The 21026-nt window shown below is 40.4% G+C and overlaps 1 protein-coding gene and 1 non-coding gene across 2 annotated transcripts in view; both read right to left on the bottom strand.

Moving 5' to 3' along the window:
• Positions 1-21026, bottom strand: part of KLB (klotho beta) — a 69568-nt gene that overhangs the window by 40688 nt on the left and 7854 nt on the right. Inside the window, exon 3 of the mRNA XM_055246004.2 lies at positions 6469-7457. Coding sequence (XP_055101979.1) covers positions 6469-7457 — 989 coding nt within the window. The remainder of the gene's footprint in view (positions 1-6468; positions 7458-21026) is intronic.
• LOC129465117 (U6 spliceosomal RNA) lies at positions 14812-14918 on the bottom strand. The gene has a single exon (XR_008651888.1). It is a non-coding gene; the product is annotated as a U6 spliceosomal RNA (small nuclear RNA).

Here is a 21026-nt window from a genome sequence, read left to right as displayed (position 1 = left end):
CAGCCCACCACGGCAAAGAATTCTGACCCCAAATGTCAATAGTGACCAGGTTTGAGAAATCTTTGTACTATGTAAATAGTATTTATCTATGAAAGATAACATTTTCCCCCAATCCAATATGACTAGTAAAAGACAAAGATTTTTAAAGTCCTGAAATGGTGAAAACTATCATGGAAGCTGGCAGTATTTTTTGTTTTATTTTATTTTATTTATTTATTTATTTATTTTCCTGAGACAGGTTTTTGCTGTGTCACCCAGGCTGGAGTGCAGTGGCACAATCATAGCTCTTTGCAGCCTTGACCGCCCGGGCTTAAGTGATCTTCCCACCTCATCCTCCCAAGTGGCTGGGACTACAGGCATGTGCCACCACTCTCAGCTGATTTTTTATTTTTTGTAGAGACAAGGTTTGTCTTGTCTCTACAAAACTATGTTGCCCAGGTTGGTCTTGAACTCCTGAGCTCAAGGGATCTTCTTCCCTCAGTTTCCCAAAGTGCTGGGATTACAGGCAGGAGCATCTCTGCCCCGCTTTGGCAATATTTAGTGGAGTAATAAAGAGAATGAGTTATTGTCTCATGAGCAAACTCACCTTCCCAAACCTCTGTGCATGTTTACTCAGAGATTCTCAAATGTTCCATTCTAAAAGGGAAATGTACAAATTTAAATTATTATATGTATTTATTGATTTAAAAATAGAATGAAAACAGACATTACTGCCTTTACTAATGTCAACCCTTGGGGCTTTGCTGCATAGGCCAAATACATTTCTGGGATTTAAAAAACTAAACTTGGGAGAGAAAAATCTTTCCTCTACAAAGGAGAAAATGACACAACCCAAGGAAGAAATGGACGTGAGAGGCTGAGATAAAGGGCCTTCCTGGTCACTGAGCCCATTCATCCCTGTGATCTGGTTACTGAGCCGGGAAATTGCCCCTTTTTGCTTTAGCCAATTTGAATTAGATTTCTGTAACTTGCCACCAAAAAAGTCCTGACTAATATACTACTCGATTAATATAAGTAATATTTCAACAGTTTGCAATAATGCAATGAAATATGAAGATTGAACTTGAGATTGGTTTTTGATTACACTATTTAAGACAGAAATCCTAAACCATTCATTTAACCAACATTTACACCTAACATGTACAAATATTCTGTGCTAGGTGCTGAGAACATAAAGGCAAATTCAAAAATTGTTTCTCCTTTGAAAGAACTCTCAGTCTAGCTGGGGAGATGGAAAAGTGTCCTGTCGTATGAGTGCTATGCTAGAAACAAGCCCATCTTACGGGAGCCGGCAGAAGGGGCACTTAAATCCTAAAGGGGCAAGAATGACTTGGAGGTGGTGACCATCACGAAGTAAAGAGGGCATTTGAGCTAGACAGAGTGGGATAGTTGAGGCTGGGTGGAGAGAAATAGTAAGGAGAGACTGAGACACTGGCAATAGTGTGTTATGATAGAATATGAAGTGCAAGAGGATGGAGAGTGGCCAGGAAGGAGGCTGGGAATTGTGTCTCAAAGGTCTTGGTGAAAAATTGAGACTTTATCCCAAGCTTGGGGGAGCCACAAATGGATTTTACATATGGGAGCAATATCACCCACATTCAAAATATCACACTGTAAGATGAGGATAATAGTTACCTGGCAAGATTGTTGCAAAGAGTATAGATAATATTTATTTATGTATGTCCTTTTGAAATGTAAATGTTCATAATATTTCTTTTTAAAAATATTTTTAAAATTTCAATAGCTTTTGGGGTACAAGTGGTTTTTGGTTACATGGATGAATTGTATAGTGGTGAAGTCTGAGATTTTAGTGTACTCATCACCAGAGGAGTATACATTGTATCCAATACGTAGTTTTTTATCCCTTAGTCCTCTCCCAGCTTCCCCATTCTGAGTCTCCAAAGTTGATTATATCCTTCTGTATGTGGGTATATATCATTCTGTATATATAGTCCATTGTATCATTCTTATATAGTGGGAGCTAAGCTATGGGTATGCAGATGCATACATAAGCTCAGTATACCCATAGCTTAGCTCCCACTGTATGCGAGAACATATGGTATTTGGTTTTCCATTCCTGAGTTACTTCACTTAGAATATATAGATATTATTTCTTTTTTATTTAAATAGAGACGGGGGTCTTGCTACGTTGCCCAGGTTGGTCTCAAACTCATAGGCTCTGGGATTACAGGTATGAGCCACCATTCCAGGCCTAGAGATGATATTTAAAGTGATGATTACCATGCTTAAAAATGGCCAAGCCAGGGCCAGGCGCAGTGGCTTACGCCTGTAATCCCAGCACTTTGGAAGGCAGAGGTGGGCAGATCACCTGAGGTCAGGAGTTCGAGACCAGCCTGGCCAACATGGTGAAACCCCGTCTCTACTAAAAATACAAAAATTAGCTGAGTGTGGTGGCACTCGCCTGTAATCCCAGCTACTCAGAAGGCTGAGGCCGGAGAATCGCTTGAATCTGGGAGGTGGAGGTTGCAGTGAGCTGAGATCCAGCCACTGCACTCCAGCCTGGGTGACAGAGTGAGACTCTGTCTTAAAAAAAAAAAAAATGGCCAAGCCAAAAAAATACATCCTCATTCTATTTCAAATACTGCTAAAAAACAGCGTTGACGGGAGGCTGAGGCAAGAGAATGGCGTGAGCCCGGGAGGCGGAGCTTGCAGTGAGCCGAGATAGCGCCACTGCACTCCAGCCTGGGCGACAGAGCAAGCCTCCTTCTCAAAAAAAAAAAAAAAAAAAAAAAAAAAAAAGGCCGGGCGCGGTGGCTCACGCTTGTAATCCCAGCACTTTGGGAGGCTGAGGCGGGCGGATCATGAGGTCAGGAGATCGAGACCATGGTGAAACCCCGTCTCTACTAAAAATACAAAAAAAATTAGCCGGGCGTGGTGGCGGGCGCCTGTAGTCCCAGCTACTCGGAGAGGCTGAGGCAGGAGAATGGCGTGAACCCGGGAGGCGGAGCTTGCAGTGAGCCGAGATTGCGCCACTGCACTCCAGCCTGGGCGACAGAGCGAGGCTCCGTCTCAAAAAAAAAAAAAAAAAAAAAAACTTAGCATTGAGGCCGGGCGCGGTGGGTCGGGAGTTCCAGACCAGCCTAACCAACATGGAGAAACCCCGTCTTTACTAAAAGTACAAAACATTAGCCGGGCGTGGTGGCACATGCCTGTAATCCCAGCTACTCGGGAGGCTGAGGCTCCCGCTTGAACCCGGGGGGCGGAGGTTGCAGTGAGCTGAGATTGTGCCACTGCACTCCAGCCTGGGCAACAAGAAGGAAAACTCCTTCTCAAAACAAAACAAAACAAAAACAAAAACTTAGAGTTGATTCATCCATTAGTAGGTGTGATTATGGAAAATTTTTACCTCTTAGACTTGCATTAAGGTACTCCCTAGATCTGCAATAAAGTGGAATCTAAATTGCAAGTCAGCCTTGGGACCCTCTGGACCATTCAGGTTTCCTCCAAATGGGAACATTTCAAACCGAGATGGAGTTTTCCAGATCATTCTGGAACGAAAAGGATCCCAATAGTCACTATGAAACCTTTTCTCTGAGAAGTGGGGAATGAAGGAGTCCATACCCCCCAGAATTCGGTTTTATATTAGGCTTGTGTAGCTCAATAAATGTTTTCGGTCTAAAAACTATTCCTAAAGAATGCTGCTTCTGGGTTACAAGGGGGCAGGATAAGGAAGAAATACTTCATTGCAACATAAAATATCAAATTAATGTTTTCTACGTGAAAGTCAAGACAGAGAGGGGACAAGTGGGAAAAACAAGTTCACCTCAGGCTACCAAATCATTGCAAGATTTCTTTAGTGCTATAAGTCACTGGGTCATGCAGTGTATTTCACTTTCTGACTGATTTCAAGGACCCCTCACACCATTTATTTAGTCTAGTGATTTAGAACTTTTAAGGCAATACAAACATTATTTGGAAAACACAATAGTTGAAAAACATATCCCTCCATTTAAAATAATAAAATTTATCTCACTATCAGAAAGTGCTAATTTTGTGTTAAAGGCAGAGAATATCTCAAATTAGAGGACAATGAAAAACATCTGAAAATATGTCATTTTATCAACTACGTTTGGAAGCAATATCTGTTAAAGCTTTTTGCCTGTTTATTCTTATCAGCCAATTTTAAGGCTTTAATCCTTCAAATACATTTTCATGAAAACTCTAATTGTTGACATTTTTCCAGGTAATGACTTTTCAACAATTTAGAATATTTTTCTTTATACAAAGGTTAAATATGTTTAACATATTCATGCATGTATTTGCATAGAAAACTTTAAAAAGAATGTATAGGAAACTATTAACAGTAGTGTCCTTGGCCTGGGATTGTCAGGTGGAGAGAGGGAGAGGGATTTAACGTTTTCACTTTAGATCCTTTGGTACAATCTGATATTTTTATTTTTTATTTATTTATTTTTTTGAGACAGAGTCTCGCTCTCGCCCAGGCTGGAGTGCAGTGGTGTGATCTCGGCTCACTGTAACCTCTGCCTCCCGGGTTCAAGGGATTCTCTTGCCTCAGCCTCCCGAGTAACTGGGACTATAGGCATGTGATCCCAACGTGCTGGGATTACAGGCATGAGGCACTGCGCCCGGCCCAATCTGATATTTTTAAATGTACGTGAGCATGAATTGTTTTAATAATTAAAAGGACTGGCTGAGTGCGGTGGCTCACACCTGTAATCCTACCACTTTGGGAGGCCGAGGCAGGTGGATCACGAGGTCAGGAGTTCGAGACCAGCCTGGCCAACATAGTGAAACCCCTCTCTTCTAAAAACACAAAAATTAACTGGGCTGGTGGCACGTGCCTGTAGTACCAGTTACTCGAGAGGCTGAGGCAGGAGAATTGCTTGAACCTGGGAGGTGGAGGTTGCAGTGAGCCAAGACTGCGCCATTGCACTCTAGCCTGGGTGACAGAGTGAGACTTTGTCTCAAAAAAAAAAAAAATTAAAAGGACTAAATGAGAGGAATATTTTTCTAACTTTTGTATGCATAATCTTGATAACTATTAAATATCTATACAATTTCTACCCCTTAAGGTCTTATTTTGTCAAATCACAGTATACCCACACATTAATATGTTCTATATACAACTCTAGTCAAAGATATGCAAATGACCTTGAAATCATAATGCGATCTGTTTACTGCAAGGGCAGATGTGTCTGAAACCATAGTACAATGCACAAGTGTAATAATCCAGGAAAGTTCAAAAAGAAAAGAAGTGATAGCAGATATTTTTGTATGCACAAATTTAGACATGGAATTATTTTATGTTGCTGTATGTTTTTTTCTATTTCTGTATATTTAGCTTTTGATTATTAATAATTAAATTACTTTTTGTAGCACATTATAAAATTATATTGATAAAGTTTTTTTATTTTTAAAATGTAACAGGTGTGCAGAATAATTTATTTTTCCTAAGTAAACTATTTGACTCAAAAAGTTAAATTCAATTCTAGATATTAGCCTCAATGTGAGGCTAAATCTCTTGCAAATTCCTGAGTCTTCTTTTCAAAGCCTTCTTAATGAAGATAGTGTTAATTATGTTGTCATTTAAAAAATCCATGTCCACAACAGCTGTATTTTACTCCTTAACCTTGGGAAAATTATTTAATCTCATTAAGCTTCAGTTTCCTCATCTTTTAAATGGGAAGAATAATAAGACTAGTTCATAAGGCTGTTAAGAGGATCAACTGTGACGATGCATGTAAAATACTTCATGTAGTCTGTGGTACATAATAAGTACTCAGTAAATATTACCTATTATTTTGCTTGTATTTTCACTATCATTTTACTAATTTAACATTTCTCAACATAATCTCTAGCTTTTGAAATATACTGCTTGAAAATTGCTTTAGTAGAGCACATTCTTCCCAGTTCTTATGGGAAGAAATGTGTTTAGCTCCCATAACAATTAATCTCTCTTTTTTGCTATGTAACACAAATAAAATCAAATGTGAAGTATATTTAAATTTCTGTATTTAATATGCATGAGTTAGCTAACATTTATTTAGCTTACTTCTTTACTTACTTTATTTACTTATTAGCTAAGTTAGCTATACTTAACAACAAATACATACTTGAAATGGTTGTGCCTTAAGATAATTCTGAAATGATTGCATGTTGTCAGAAAAGAGTTCCAACAATTAAATTTATGAAGCACTGTTTTCCCACAGAATGAAAGTAGTAAGCTCATATTTTCACACTGTAGTGTATAATGGTAGATTTAAAAATAGCCTCAAAGTGCAACTTTTGAAAAAACTAATTGGATTAATACATTAAAAATAGCTTAGATAAATAAAACATACACTAACTTAAATGCAAAATTTGAGGATAGATCTTGTGAATTAGCTTTAAATCAGTTGCCTTGATTTCAATGAAGAGAATTACTGAGGCAGAAGGTAAATTCTTAGTGTTTTCTGAAACTATAATAAGAAGCTAGCTGTACAGTACCTTGATCAAGTTGTGTCCCACAGTGTAGACAGCTGCTAAATTTCCCTTCTCTCCAGGGGCATGCATACCTGTCCCATACCCATGCCAAGCCACTAGATATGGGTTGTGAATTGTAATCCAATATTTGACACGGTCCCCAAACATCTGGAAACAGTATGTGGCATAGTCATTGAAGATATCTATTATGGTATCATTTTTCCACCCCCCATATTTTTCTTGTAGCGCCAAAGGCAAATCCCAGTGGTATAAAGTAACTATAGGTTCAATGTTTCTAAGCACTAGAGCGTCCAGAAGTGTATTGTAGTACTGGAGACCTTTTGCGTTGGCAACTGTTACTATTCCATCGGGGAAAAGCCTTGGCCAGGAAATTGAAAATTGATAAAAAGAAACTCCTATAAAATCCAGGGCTGATAAGTCTTTTTCCAGAAAAATATAGCTGTCACTGGAACCATTCGTGCTGCTGACATTTTTAAGGTGTGTGTGGATGAAATGATCCCATATAGAAGGTCCTTTTCCATCCTTCTTCCAACTCCCCTCCACTTGCAATGCTCCAGTCCCAACACCCCAGACAAAGTTTTTAGGGAAAGTGTCATAGAGAAACAGCTGACTTTCATTTACCGGAGTAAAATTAGGATTTTTAGACCATATAGCTCTTCCATCTCCAGAGAATCCAGTAACAGCTCGTAGCAGAATAAGTGCTGACAGGATGACAGATCTTTGCAATCCCCCGTTGGACATTGTATTCCTATAGCGTATGGTTATTTCATCAGTGCTGAAGAAAATCCATTCATTCCCTGGAGATCCTGCCGCACAGCCTGGCTTCCTTTGCCACCAACTGCTGGACTGTCTTATCAAAGCTTCAGTAAAAGCTTGTGATTGTAAAGCTCTGTCAATGATTAGCTTGAACTGGGAGACTGAAGATGGGTCATAGAGAGCAACGTAATCGAGGGAGGTGGCCCTATTGCAGTCACCAACGCGTCTCCTTCTCTCTCATTATGGGAAAAATTAGATGAAAATGCATCGGTGACAAGAGTTTGAATGTGTAACTAACACATATGTAAACACTGAATTAAAATCACATTATTTTCTGTGTAGCCTTTCATATTGACCCAAATCTTTTCTGAATGTTTTGAACATTATTGAATAAGGTATATAGCTTTTCTATTTTTAGAGTTTTTGCGTGGTAACTTTATAATCACATATATCAAGAAAAATAACATATATAAGTATATAGCATTCCTACATACCAATAGTAAAGAATTAGAAAACACAGTAAGAAATTACACTTCTCCACAAAATTATAACACATCTAAGAACAACCTTAATAAATGTTACCTATTTTAGGAAAATTTTAAAAATGTATTGGTAGATTTGAGAGAATACTTGAATGAGAAAATATAGCACTTTGTGGATGGAAAAATGAAATACTTTTCAATTTAATACATTTAACTTAACTGAAATCCTCTAATCTCTAATTTTATTTTTTATTTTACTTATTTATTTAACTTAACTAAAATTCTCTAATCTCTAATTTTTTAATTAATTAATTAATTTTTAATAAGAGTCTCGCTTTGTAGCCTAGGCTGGAGTGCAGTGGTGTCATCACAGCTCACTGCAGCCTCAACTTCCCAGGCTTAAGCAATCCTCCCACCTCAGCCTCTGAGTAGCTGGGACAACAGTCACATGCCACCATGCCCAGCTGATTTTTGATTTTTTGGTAGAGGTGGGGTCTAGCTATGTCCCCCAGGCTGGTGTTGAACTCCTGGGCTCAAACAGCCCTTCTGCTTCGGCCTCCTAAAGTGCTTGGGATTATAGGTGTGAGCCACCATGCCTGGCCTAATCCCAAATTTTAGTTCAAGAAAATTATTATGAAAGGCCAGGCACAGTGATTCATGGCTATAATCCCACCACTTTGGGAGGCCAAGGCAGGCAGATCACTTGAGGTCAGGAGTTCGAGACCAGCCTAGCCAACATTTTGAAACCCCGTCTCTACTAAAAATACAATTAGCTGGGCATGGTGGTGGGTGCCTGTAATCCCAGCTACCTGGGTGTCTGAGGCAGGAGAATCTCTTGAAGCTGGGACATGGAGGTTGTAGTGAGCTGAGATCGCACCACTGCACTCCAGCCTGGGCGACAGAGCAAGACTCAGTCTCAAAATAAAAAAAAAAAAAGAAAGAAAATTATTATGAAAATTCCCTTGAAGAATAGGCAATATTTATTTTTAAAAAGGAAAGAAAAACCTGAAAAAGAAAATAGCAAAGGCATAGACTACCTTCAGCATGATTCTGGAATAAAGATAAACATACAGAAATACATGCACATACAGAAAGAAATATTGTACTGATTCGACAGCCTCCAAACAACCTGTAAAAAATTTAATGTTTTACAGCCTGGGGAACATAATGAGGCCCCATCTCTACAAGAAAAATTAAAAACTAACCGGGTGTGGTCGTGCATGCCTGTAGTCCCAGCACTTTAGAAGGCCAAGGTGGGAGGATTGCTTTGAGCCCAGGAGGTCAAGGCTGCAGTGAGCCATGATTGCACCACTGCACTCCAGCCTGGGTGACAGAATGAGACTGTCTCAAAAAAATACTAAATAAATAAATGTTTTAAATATTTGAAGTATCACATATGAATGAGAGGCAGAGTGGTTAATAGTTTGGTCTCTGTGCCAGATGAGGTGGCTCACACCTATAATCCCAGCTACTTAGGAGGCTACTTGAGGCCAGGAGTTTGAGACCAGCCTGGGCAATATAGCGAGACTATCCTCATCTCTAAAAAAAAAATGATTGGGGCCGGGCACAGTGGTTCACACCTGTAGTCCCAGCACTTTGGGAGGCCAAGGCGGGCGGATCACCTGAGGTCAGGAGTTCGAGACCAGCCTGACCAACATGGTGAAACCCCATCTCTACTAAAAATATAAAATTAGCTAGGCATGGTGGCACATGCCTGTAATCCCAGTTACTCGGGAGGCTGAGGCAGAAGAATTGCCTGAGCCCGGGAGGTGGAGGTTGCAGTGAGCCGAGATCGCACCATTGCACTCCAGCCTGGGCAACAAGAGCAAAACTCTGTCTAAAAAAAAAAAGAGATTGAGCCTCTAGAGGCAGACTGCCTGAGTTTAAATATAGCTGTGTGACTTGCCGTCAGTTTCCTCTTAACTAAGAAAAGGCATAATAATAATATGCACTTCATGGATTATTGTAAGAATTAAACGAGTTAATACACTGAACTAAATGGTTTTCTCTGGAATAAAGAAACGAATGAACCAGTACATGTAAGGCACTTGGAACAGAGACTGACACATAGTAAGTTATGTGTTAATATTATTTTTATGTGAAAGGGAAAGATTATTCAGGACATGATGCCAGGATTTGGCATAAAAGACAATTTGTTCTGGCTCCTGCCCACATTTTTAGCTTCACTTCTCTCAGTTGATTAAGGGGTACACAGCCTGCTCACTTGTACCCCTGTACCTTGGTACGTGTGCTCTCTGCACAGAGTATGTTTCTCCCTTCATCTAGCTCATGTCTATCTTTTTTTTTTTTTTTTTGAGATGGAGTCTCACTCTGTCCCCCAGGCTGGAGTGCAGTGGCAGGATCTCCGCTCACTGCAAGCTCTGCCTCCCAGGCTCACGCCATTCTCCTGCCTCAGCCTCCTGAGTAGCTGGGACTACAGGCGCTGGCCACCACGCCTGGCTAATTTTTTGTGTTTTTAGTAGAGATGGGGTTTCACCGTGTTAGCCAGGATGGTCTCGATCTCCTGACCTCGTGATCCGACCATCTCGGCCTCCCAAGTGCTGGGATTACAGGTGTGAGCCACAGCGCCCGGCCGTCTTTTATTTTTTTAACTTTTAAGTTCAGGGACACATGTGCAAGTTTGTTACATAGGTAAACTTGTGTTATGGGTGTTTGCTGTATGGATTATTTCATCAGGCAGGTATTAAGCCTAGTACTCATTAGTTTTTTTTCCTGATCCTCTCCTTCTTCCGACCCTCTACCCTCTGATAGGCCCCAGTGTGTTATTCCCTTCTATGTGTCCAGGTGTTCTCATCATTTAGCTCCCACTTATAAGTGAGAACCTGCGGTATTTGGTCTTCTGTTCCTGCGTTAGTAAGGCCTTTCTGACTCCCTATGACTCCCTACTCTGATTGGATTTAGATGGATCTTCTGTTTTCCCATGGCAGCCCATGTTTTCTCTATTATGACACACAATAAATCAGCTAACCACACAATAAATGTATCTGTATCCTCTGTTTGAGTGTAAGTTTTCTCTCTCTCTCTCTCTCTGTTTCTCTCTCTCTCTCTCTTTTTTAAAAACCAAAACAGGGACCATGACTAGTTCCCTGTTGATTGTCTGTGGCCCAGCATGGTACTTGACATATAGTAGTCACTAAAGTCTATATTGAATGAATGAGAGTATCAATGGTAGGCTGGGCATGAGGGCCCACACCTGTAATCCCAGGCTCAGGCCTGTAATCCCAGTACTTTGGGAGGCTGAGGCAGGAGGATCGCTTGAGTTCAGGTGTTCAAGACTAGCCTGGGCAACATAGTGAGAACTCATCTCTACTAAGAAAAAAAAGGTAGCTATAGTAGACTATGTATACCTCTATCACTGCATTTATCACATAATCCTGGAGTTGTTTGTCTCCTCCACCACACTGTAAGAATATCTCCTATCTAAATTTTTATCATTGCTTATCAGAGCAAATGATTAATAATTATCTGTTGAATGAATGGAGTTGGTACAATACTTTACTATTTATGAAAATAAAATTTTAAATGTAATATCTTAGATCCTCACAAATATATTTAATTCATAAATGTATAACCACAGAAATGGTTAAGATGGTAAATTTCATATTACTTGATTTTACCACAATTTAAAAAATATAGCCACATAAAACTAAAAGAAAACAGAAGTAAATATTAAATTATGTAAATGTGTAGATTATATATATTATTCTATTTACATATGATGATATATAAATAATTTATAATTAAAATATAAAAAAATAAAATTTAAATGCAAATAACAAACTTGGAGAATGTCAAAGCAAATTTAGAAGGCAAATGGCCAAAGTAAGGCAAATGGCCATAAGTAATTAATGCAAATCAACAAGAAAGCCAGTAAATCTCTAACAGATAAATGGCCAAACAACACGAATTAAAAAGTACGCAAAAGAGGAAATGCAACTAATGAAAAATGTGGCTAATAAAAAATTAAACCATGAGTAATTAGAAACATATATAAAAAGAGGTATATAATATTTAATCTTTTTTTTTTTTTTTGAGACGGAGTCTTGATCTGTCACCCAGGCTGGAGTGCAGTGGTGCAATCTCGGCTCACTGCAACCTCTACCTCCCAGGTTCAAGTGATTCTCCTGCCTCAGCCTCCCAAGTAGCTGGGATTACAGGCATGCACCACGCCTGACTAATTTTTGTACTTTTAGTAGAGACGGGGTTTCACCATGTTGGCCAGGCTGGTCTCGAACTCCTGACCTCAGGTGATCCGCCTGCCTTGGCCTCCCAAAGTGCTGGGATTACAGGCATGAGCCACCGCGCCTGGCCAATATTTTATCTTATAAAATTAGCAAAAATAAAAATGATAATTGATGAAAACCAATGTTGATTAGATTGTTGATTGCAATGTAAGTTTGTACAATACTCATGAAAAGTATATATATATATATTTTTTAAAGATAGAGTCTTGCTCTGTCACCCAGGCTGGAATGCAGTGATGTGATCTCAGCTCACTTCAACCTCTGGCTCCTGGGTTCAACCAATTCTCCTGCCTCAGTCTCTCAAGTAGCTGCAATTATTTAAGCGTGTACCATCACAGCTGGCTATTTTTGTTTGTTTGTTTGTTTTTGAGACAGAGTCTCACTCTGTCACCCAGGCTGGAATGCAGTGGCGTGATCTCGGCTCACTGAAAACTCCGCCTCCCAGGTTCAAGCAATTCTCCTGCCTCAGGTGCTAATTGTTATGTTTTTAGTAAAGATGGGGTTTCACCATGTTGGCCAGGCTAGTTTTGAACACCTGACCTCAAGTGATCCACCTGCTTCAGCCCCCCAAAGTACTGGGATTACAGGCCTGAGCCACTGTGTCCGACCACATGGGAAGTAATTTTCCAATATACCATGAACCTAAAATTTTTTGATTCAAGAATTTCTGAAATATATTGTAATGAATTATTTCTAAATATATAAAGTCCTCCATGCAAAAATATTTTTATAGCAATATTATTTATAACAGAGGAAAATTATAAATCATTTAAAGATCCATCCATAGGGGAATACTTATCTAAGGCATGGAATATTCATTTGAATATTCATGAAATGTTGTAGAGTCATTAATATTTTCAGAGAATATATAGTAGCATTAAAATACTTAAAAAACCATTAGGACAATAACCACATATAGAAATTATAAGAAAATGCCCACATTTTGCCTTACTGTGTTTTGACAGTGAGCTAAGGGTTATAGTTATTTTTCCTCTTTTGTATATTTAATTTGATTTTTTAACTTTTAATAACAAAAATGGGCCAGTGCAGTGGCTCATGCCTGTAATCCCAGCACTTTGGGAAGCTGAGGCAGGTGGATCATCTGAGGTTGGGAATTTGAGACCAGCCTGAACAACATGGTGAGACCCCATCTCTACTAAAAATACAAAAATTAGCCAGGCATGGTGGTGTGCACCTGTAGTCCCAGCTACTTGGGAGGCTGAGGCAGGAGAATCGCTTGAACCCTGGAGGCAGAGGTTGTAGTGAGCTGAGATCACGCCACTGCATTCCAGCCTGGATGACAGAGTGAGACTGTGTCTCAGAACAACAACAACAAAACCCAGAAATGAACATTAAAAGAATACAAATAGTTGATATTAGATGTAAAAATTTATTGAAACCCAGGCGTGGTGGTGTACACTTATAGTCCTAGCTACTTGGGAGGCTTAGGCAAGAGGATTGCATGAGCCAGGAGTTTGAGGCTTTAGTGCAGTATAATTGCGCCTGTGACTCGCCACAGCACTCCAGCCTGGACAACATAGTAAGACCTTGCCTCTTAAAAAAAAAAGTCTATTTGAGAAACTAGATACTTTCCCACTAAGATTAGGAATAAGGCAAGGATGTCTGTTCTCATCACCTCTATTCAACATTACGCTGGAAGTTGTAGCTAATGCAGTAAAACAACAACAACAAAAGAAATAAAACATATAGACAGGGAAGCAATGAACAAAACTGTGTTTGTTCACAGATGATAATGATTGTCTATGTAAAAACTTCTAAAGAACCAACCAAAGAATCCTGGCACTAATAAGTGATTACAGCAAGGATGCAAGATACAAGATTTTTTTTTTTTTGGTAAAAACAAAATGTGTTTTTTTAAATTAAAAAATATGAAGTCTGCCACCAAACTCTTGAAGCAACCCTTTTTTCTTATCCCCTTCTTGTGTCAAAGAATGTGTTGCAGTTGATTACTTTGTGGTGGTTTCCAAATGGGCAGGCGGCAAGTTCTCTTGGATTTCAGCTTCTACAGTTATCCAAAATCAGCATCAGCTGAGCTATGCTCCCTCTGAAGGCTCTGAGGGAGAACCCTTCCTTGACTCTTCTGGTGGCTCTTGACATTCTTTGGCTTGTGGCAACATGATTTTAATTTCTGCTTGTTTCACGTGGCTTTTTTTTTTTTAGACAGAGTCTTGTTCTGTCGCCCAGGCTGGAGTGCAGTGGCACGATCTCGGCTCACTGCAACTTCCGCCTCCCAGGTTCATGCCATTCTCCTGCCTCAGCCTCCTGAGCAGCTGGGACTACAGGTGCATGCTACCACACCTGGCTAATTTTTTGTATTTTTAATAGAGACAGGGTTTCACCATATTAGCCAGGATGATCTTGAGCTCCTGACCTCTTGATCTGCCTGCCTCGGCCTCCCAAAGTGCTAGGATTACAGGTGTGAGCCACCACTCCCGGCCTTTTTTTTTTTTTTGAGATGAACTCTTGCTCTGTTGCCCAGGCTGGAGTGCAGTGGCACAATCTCGGTTCACTGCAACCACCATATCCCATGTTCAAGCGATTCTCCTGCTGCAGCCTCCCAAATAGTTGGGACTCAGGCATGAGCAACCATGCCTGGCTAATTTTTGTTTTTAGTAGAGATAGGGCTTCACCATGTTGGCCAGGCTGGTCTCCAACTCCTGACCTCAGGTGATCCGCCTGCCTTGGCCTTCCAAAGTGCTGGGATTACAGGCATGAGCCACCGTGGCTGGCCTCACATGGCCTTCTTTGTGTTCTTTCCTCTTCTTCTTGTTTTTCTTTTTTCTTTTTTTCAGAGAAAGGGTGTCACTCTTGCCCAAGTGAAGACAAATAAAGAATGCTTCACAAATCTGTGTGCTATCCTTGCACAGAGGCTATGCTAATCTTCTCTGTATCATTCCAATTTTAGTAAATGTGTTTCCAAAGTGAGCACAAGATGCAGGATTAATACACAAGAGTCAGTTGTTTTCTTATATGCTAGCAATGAATGATTGAAATTTGAAATTAAAAAGACAAAATCCAGCCTGGATAACATGGTGAGACCCCATCTCTACAAAAAATAAAAATAAAAAATTAGTTGGACATGGTGGTGCACACTTATGGTCCCATCTACTAGGGAGGCTAAAGTGGGAGGATCATTTGAGCCTGGGAAGTTGAGGCTGCAATGACTCATGAGCCATGACTCAAATTAGAGAGGTCAAATTAGAGCCATGACTGCCCCACTAAACTCCAGCCTGGGTGACAGAGTGAGATTTTTCTCAAAAAAAGGAAAAAAAGAAACTTCTCAACAAAGGCTAAGTTTTAAAATATGTACTCTAGCTGGGCGAGGTGGCTCTTGCCTGTAATCCCAGCACTTTGGGAGGCCGAGGCGAGCGGATCATGAGATCAGGAGTTCGAGACTAGCTTGGCCAATATGGTGAAACCCCATCTCTACTAAAAATATAAAAATTAGCTGGGCGTGGTGGCATGCACCTGTAGTCCTAGCTACTCGGGAGGCTGAGGCAGAAGAATCGCTTGAACCAGGGAGGTGGAGGTTGCAGTAAGCAGAGATCATACCATTCCACATTTTGCGACAGAGCAAGACTCTGTCTTAAAAAAAAAAAAAAAAAAAGTGTACTCTAGGACTGAAGTACCTTTTCCTTAAAAAAGAAAAGGAATAAAAATAAAGTAAATGTGTACTGAATATTTATTTGCTAGTGAGCAATAATTTATCACTAAATGATTTCAGATTTCATATGAGAAAATGCAAGAAATGAAAATTTTCAGAGCAAGTTCATTAAGCTGATTAAATGAGAACATATGTAGATAACAATAACATAATTTCACATCCATTATGATGATGATTATTATTTTTTAAAACCCAGAAATAAGAGTTGGAAAAGATAAGGAGAAATTAGAATGTTTGTGCCATGCTGGTGGGAATATAAAATGGTGCAGCCATTGTGGAAGAGGGTATGGTAGTTCCTCAAAAAATTAAACAGAATTGCCATATGATCCAGCAGTTCTCCTTCTGGGTAGGTACCCCAAAGAATGGAAAGCAGGGACTTCGCCAGTAGCATGTCTCAACACTTTGAGAGGCTGAGGTGGGAGGATCACTTTAGCCCAGGAATTGGAGACCAGCTTGCTCAACATAGCAAGGCCCTGTCTTTATCACAAATTTAAAAAATGTCTGGGCATGGTGTCTCACACCTGTAATCCCAACACTTTGGGAGGCCGAGGCGGGCAGATCACTTGAGACCAGCCTGGGCAACATGACAAAACCCCATCTCTACCAAAAATACAAAAATTAGCCAGGCATGGTGGTGCACGCCTGTAATCCCTATTCGGGAGGCTGAGGCATGAGAATTGCTTGAACCCAGGAGGTGGAGGTTGCAGTGTGCTGAGATCGTTCCACTGCACTCCAGCCTGAGTGACAGAATGAGACTGTCTCAAAAATAAATAAATAAAGAAATAAAATAGAAAGGGATTCAAACAGAAATTTTTGCACTCATGTTCACAGCAGTATTATTCACGGTAGCCAAAAGGTGGAAACAACCCAAAATGTCCAATGACTGATGATTAGATAAACAAAATGTGGTATACACAGAAAATAAATATTTTTTAGCCTTAAAAAGGAATGAAATTCTGACACATTCTACAACATGGATTAACCTTGAAGACATTATGCTAAGTGAAATAAACCAGACACAAAAGGACAAACACTGTATGATTCTGCTTATGTGACGTACCTAGAGAGGTCAAATTCAATTCATAAAGACAGAAACTAGGATGCTTGTTGCCAGGGGCTGGAGGGAGGAGGGAATGGGCAGTAGAGTTAGTGTTGAGTGGGTAGAGTTTCAGTTTGAAAGAATGAAAAAGTTTTAGTGATAAATAGTAGTGATGGTTGCACAACAATGTGAATGTACTTAATGTCACTGACCTGTATACCTAAAAATAGCTAAATAATAATTTTGTGTTATGATTTTTTTTTTTTTTTTGAGATGGAGTCTCGCTCTGTCACCCAGGCTGGAGTGCAATGGCACGATCTCGGCTCACTGCAACCTCTGCCTCCCAGGTTCATGTGATTCTCCTGCCTCAGCCTCCCGAGTAGCTGGGATTACAGGTATGTGCCACCATGCCCAGTTAATTTTTTGTATTTTTAGTAAAGACAGGGTTTCACTGTGCTAGCCAGGCTCGAACTCCTGACCTTGTTATCCGCCTGCCTTGGCCTCCCAAAGTGCTGAGATTACTGATGTGAGCCACCTCGCCCAGCCTGTGTTATGAATATTTTACCATAATAAAAAATTTCTTTTTTTAAAAATAAATGAGGCCGGGTACAGTGGCTCATGCCTGTAATCCCAACTACTCAGGAGGCTGAGGCAGGAGAATTGCTTGAACCCAGGAGGTGGAGGTTGCAGTGAGCCGAGATTGCACCATTGCATTCCAGCCTGGGTGACAGAGTGAGACCCTGTCTCAATCAATCAATCAATCAATCAATAAGCAAAACCTGCATATGAAGAAATCTTTATGATGGTGATGACTTAATACTGTGGCTTAGTCTGGGCGTGGTGGCTCACGCCTGTAATCCCAGCCCTTTGGGAGGCCATGTGGGTGGATCACTTAAGCTCAGGAGTTCGAGACCAGCCTGGGCAACATGGTGAAATCCCATCTACAAAAAATACAAAAATTACCTGGAGGGCGGGTATGTTGGCTCATGCCTGTAATTGCAGCATATTGGGAGGCCAAGGCGGGTGGATCACTTGAGGCCAGGAGCTCGAGACCAGCCTGGCCAACATGGTTAAACCCTGTCTCTACTGAAAATACAAAAATTATTGGGTGTGGTGGCACATACCTGTAATCCCAGCTACTTGAGAGGCTGAGGTGGGAGGATGGCTGGAGCCCTGGAGGTCAAGGCTGCAATGAGCCATGATCACACCACTGAACTCCAGCCTGGGTGACAAAGTGACTGTTTCTGAGACCGTGTCTCAAAAAAAAGGAAGAAGGGAAAAAAAAATACTCTTACAGAATTCTCAAATATTTATGAAAACAGATGATGAATTTATGAAATATTTATTACAACTTAGTGAATCAGGATAGGGACTTCATCTTTTCTAAATGATTATTAAGTATTTATTGAATATTTTACTATATTGAGGGCTACAATGGACTGAGTGCTTGTGTTCCCGGCCAACTCACATACTGAAATCCTAACCCGCAATGTAATGGTATTAAGAGATAGGGTCTTTGGGCGGGTAATTAGGTCATCAGCCTGGAGCCTTCATGAATGGATTAGAGCCCTTATAAAAAGGACCCCAGGCGGGGCGAGGTGGCTCACGCCTGTAATCCTAGCACTTTGGGAGGCTGAGGCGGGTGGATCACAAGGTCAGGAGTTTGAGACCAGCCTGGCCAACATGGTGAAACCCCGTCTCTACTAAAAATATAAAAATTAGCTGGGTGTAGTGGCGTGTGCCTATAATCCCAGCTACTGGGGAGGCTGAGGCAGGAGAATTGCTTGAACCCAATAGGCAGAGGTTGCAGTGAGCTGAGATCACACCACTATACTCCAGCCTGGGCTACAGAGCAAGATTCCGTCTCAAAAAAAAAAAGACCCAGAGAGAGTTCTCTCACTTCTTTTTCTTTGCTTTTTTTTTTTTTTTTTGAGACAGGATCTCACTCTGCCACCCAGGCTGGAGTGCAATGGCATGATCTCGGCTCAGTGCAAACTCCACCTCCTGGGTTCAAGTGATTCTCCTGCCTCAGCCTCTGGAGTAGCTGGGATTATACATGCTAGCCACCACGCCAGGCTAATTTTTGTTGGCCAGGCTGGTCTCAAACTCCTGACCTCAAGTGATCTGCCCGCCTTGTCCTGCCAAGTGCTGACATTACAGATGTGAGCCACTGCACCCTGTCCTCTCACTCTCTTTCTGCCATGTGAGGACACAATGAAAAGATGGCAGTGTGCCAACCAGAAGAGGGCTCTCAGCAGCACCCCACTTCATTGGTACTCTGATCTAAGACTTCCAGGCCCCAGAACTGAAAAATACATTTCTGTTGTTTAGAAGCCACCTGGTCTATGGCCTTTTGTTACAGCAGCCCAACTGACTAAGACAAGAGGCCATGTTAAGCAATGCAAATTTAAGGAATTTACATTTTATTATTATTACTATTATTTTCTCTCTTTTTTTCAGGCATAGTCTCTCTCTGTTGCCCAGGTTGGAGTGCAGTGGCATGATCTCAGCTCACTGCAACCTCCGCTTCCCAGGTTCAAGCAATTCTCCTGCCTCAGCCTCCTGAGCAGCTGAGACTACAGGCGTGCACCACCACGCCCAGCTAATTTTTGTATTTTTAGTAGAGATGGGGTTTCACCATGTTGGCCAGGCTGGTCTCGAACTCCTAATGTTAAGCAATCCACCTGCCTTGGCCTCCCAAAGTGCTGGGATTACAGGTGTAAGCCACTGCACCCAGATGGAATTTACATTTTAAGAAGAAAACATAATAAAAATTATAAAAGTTTAAGAACACAAAATAGTATCTGCCAAGTATTAAATGAGTGGGGCAGACATATATACTCCAGATATTCTATATTCAAGGCACTACTTCATAGTGCTTTGTACAATGACAGAATTTTGCAGCTGGAAGGGACCTTGGAGATCATCTAGTTCTTTTTTTTTCATTTTTCTTAACTTTTTTTAATTAAAAAACTATTTTATCTTCAGAAATTAGGTCTTGCTATGTCGCCTGTGCTGGACTTGAACTCCTGAGCTCAACTGATCCTCCTGCTTCAGCATCCCGAATAGCTTGGACTACAGGCACATGCCACTGTGCTGGCTTGATTTTCTTTTTAAAAAATTTCAATTGACGTGCAATAGTTGTTCACACTTATGGGGTACAGAATAATAGTTCAATATATGTATATAATGTGTTATAATCAAACCAGGGTAATTAGCATATCCATCACCTCAAACATTTATCATTTCTTTATGCTGGGAACCTCCAAAATCCTCCGTTCTAGCTATTTGAAAATATACAATAAATTATTTTAGCTATAGTCACCCTCCATTTCTATAGAGCACTAGAACTTATTCCTCCTACCTAGCTGTAATTCTGTATACTTTAACAAATCTCTCCCTATCTCCTCTGCCCGCTACCCTTCCCAGTCTCTGGTAACCACTATTCTACTTTCTACTACTGTGAGAGCAAAACAATTTTTTTTTTTAGCTCTCACATATGAGTGAGAACATGTGGTATTTGTCTTTTGGTGCCTGACTTATTTCATTTAACATAATGACCTCCAGACTCATCCATGTTGCTGAGAATGGCAGGATTTAGTTCTTTTTATGGCTGAATAGTATTCCATTTGTTACATATACCACATTTTCTTCATGTGATGGACACCTAGGTTGATTCTGTATCTTGGAAGGTGTTCTTCATATATATATATATATATATATATATATATATATATATATATATATATATGATTAAATCTCTTGTTTGATATACATGCAAATATTTTCTCCCAATAATCTGTTTTTTAACAGCTTCATTGAGCTATAATCCCCAAACCAAACAATTCGTCCACTGACAGTGTTAAATTCAATGTTTTCAGTATATTCACAGAGTTGCACTACCATCACCAATCAATTTTAGAACATTATTTAACTATTTTAATATTTTACATGTGCAAAAGTGTTTTTCAGTTTTGTGCAATCAAATATCTCCATATTTATACTTTCTGTAATATGCAGATACCATCTTTCATCTCATTAATTTTATTTTTATTTTTTAATTTTTTTTGAGATGAAGTCTCAGTCTGTCACCCAGGCTGGAGTGCAGTGGCGCCATCTCAGCTCACTGGAACCTCTGCATCCTGCGTTCAAGCGATTCTTATGCCTCAGCCTCCTGAGTAGCTGGGATTACTGGCATGTGCTACCATGCCAGGCTAGTTTTGTATTTTTAGTAGACACAGGGTTTCACCATGTTGGCCAGGCTGGTCTTGAACTCTTGACCTCAGGTAATCCACCTGCCTCGGCCTCCCGGAGTGCTGGGATTGTAGGTGTGA

This window comes from Symphalangus syndactylus, chromosome 16 (assembly GCF_028878055.3).
Source record: "Symphalangus syndactylus isolate Jambi chromosome 16, NHGRI_mSymSyn1-v2.1_pri, whole genome shotgun sequence".
NCBI classification, from domain to species: Eukaryota; Metazoa; Chordata; class Mammalia; order Primates; family Hylobatidae; genus Symphalangus; species Symphalangus syndactylus.
The sequence above is the reverse complement of the archived record's forward strand: the minus strand, read 5'-3'. Positions and strand labels throughout refer to the sequence as shown.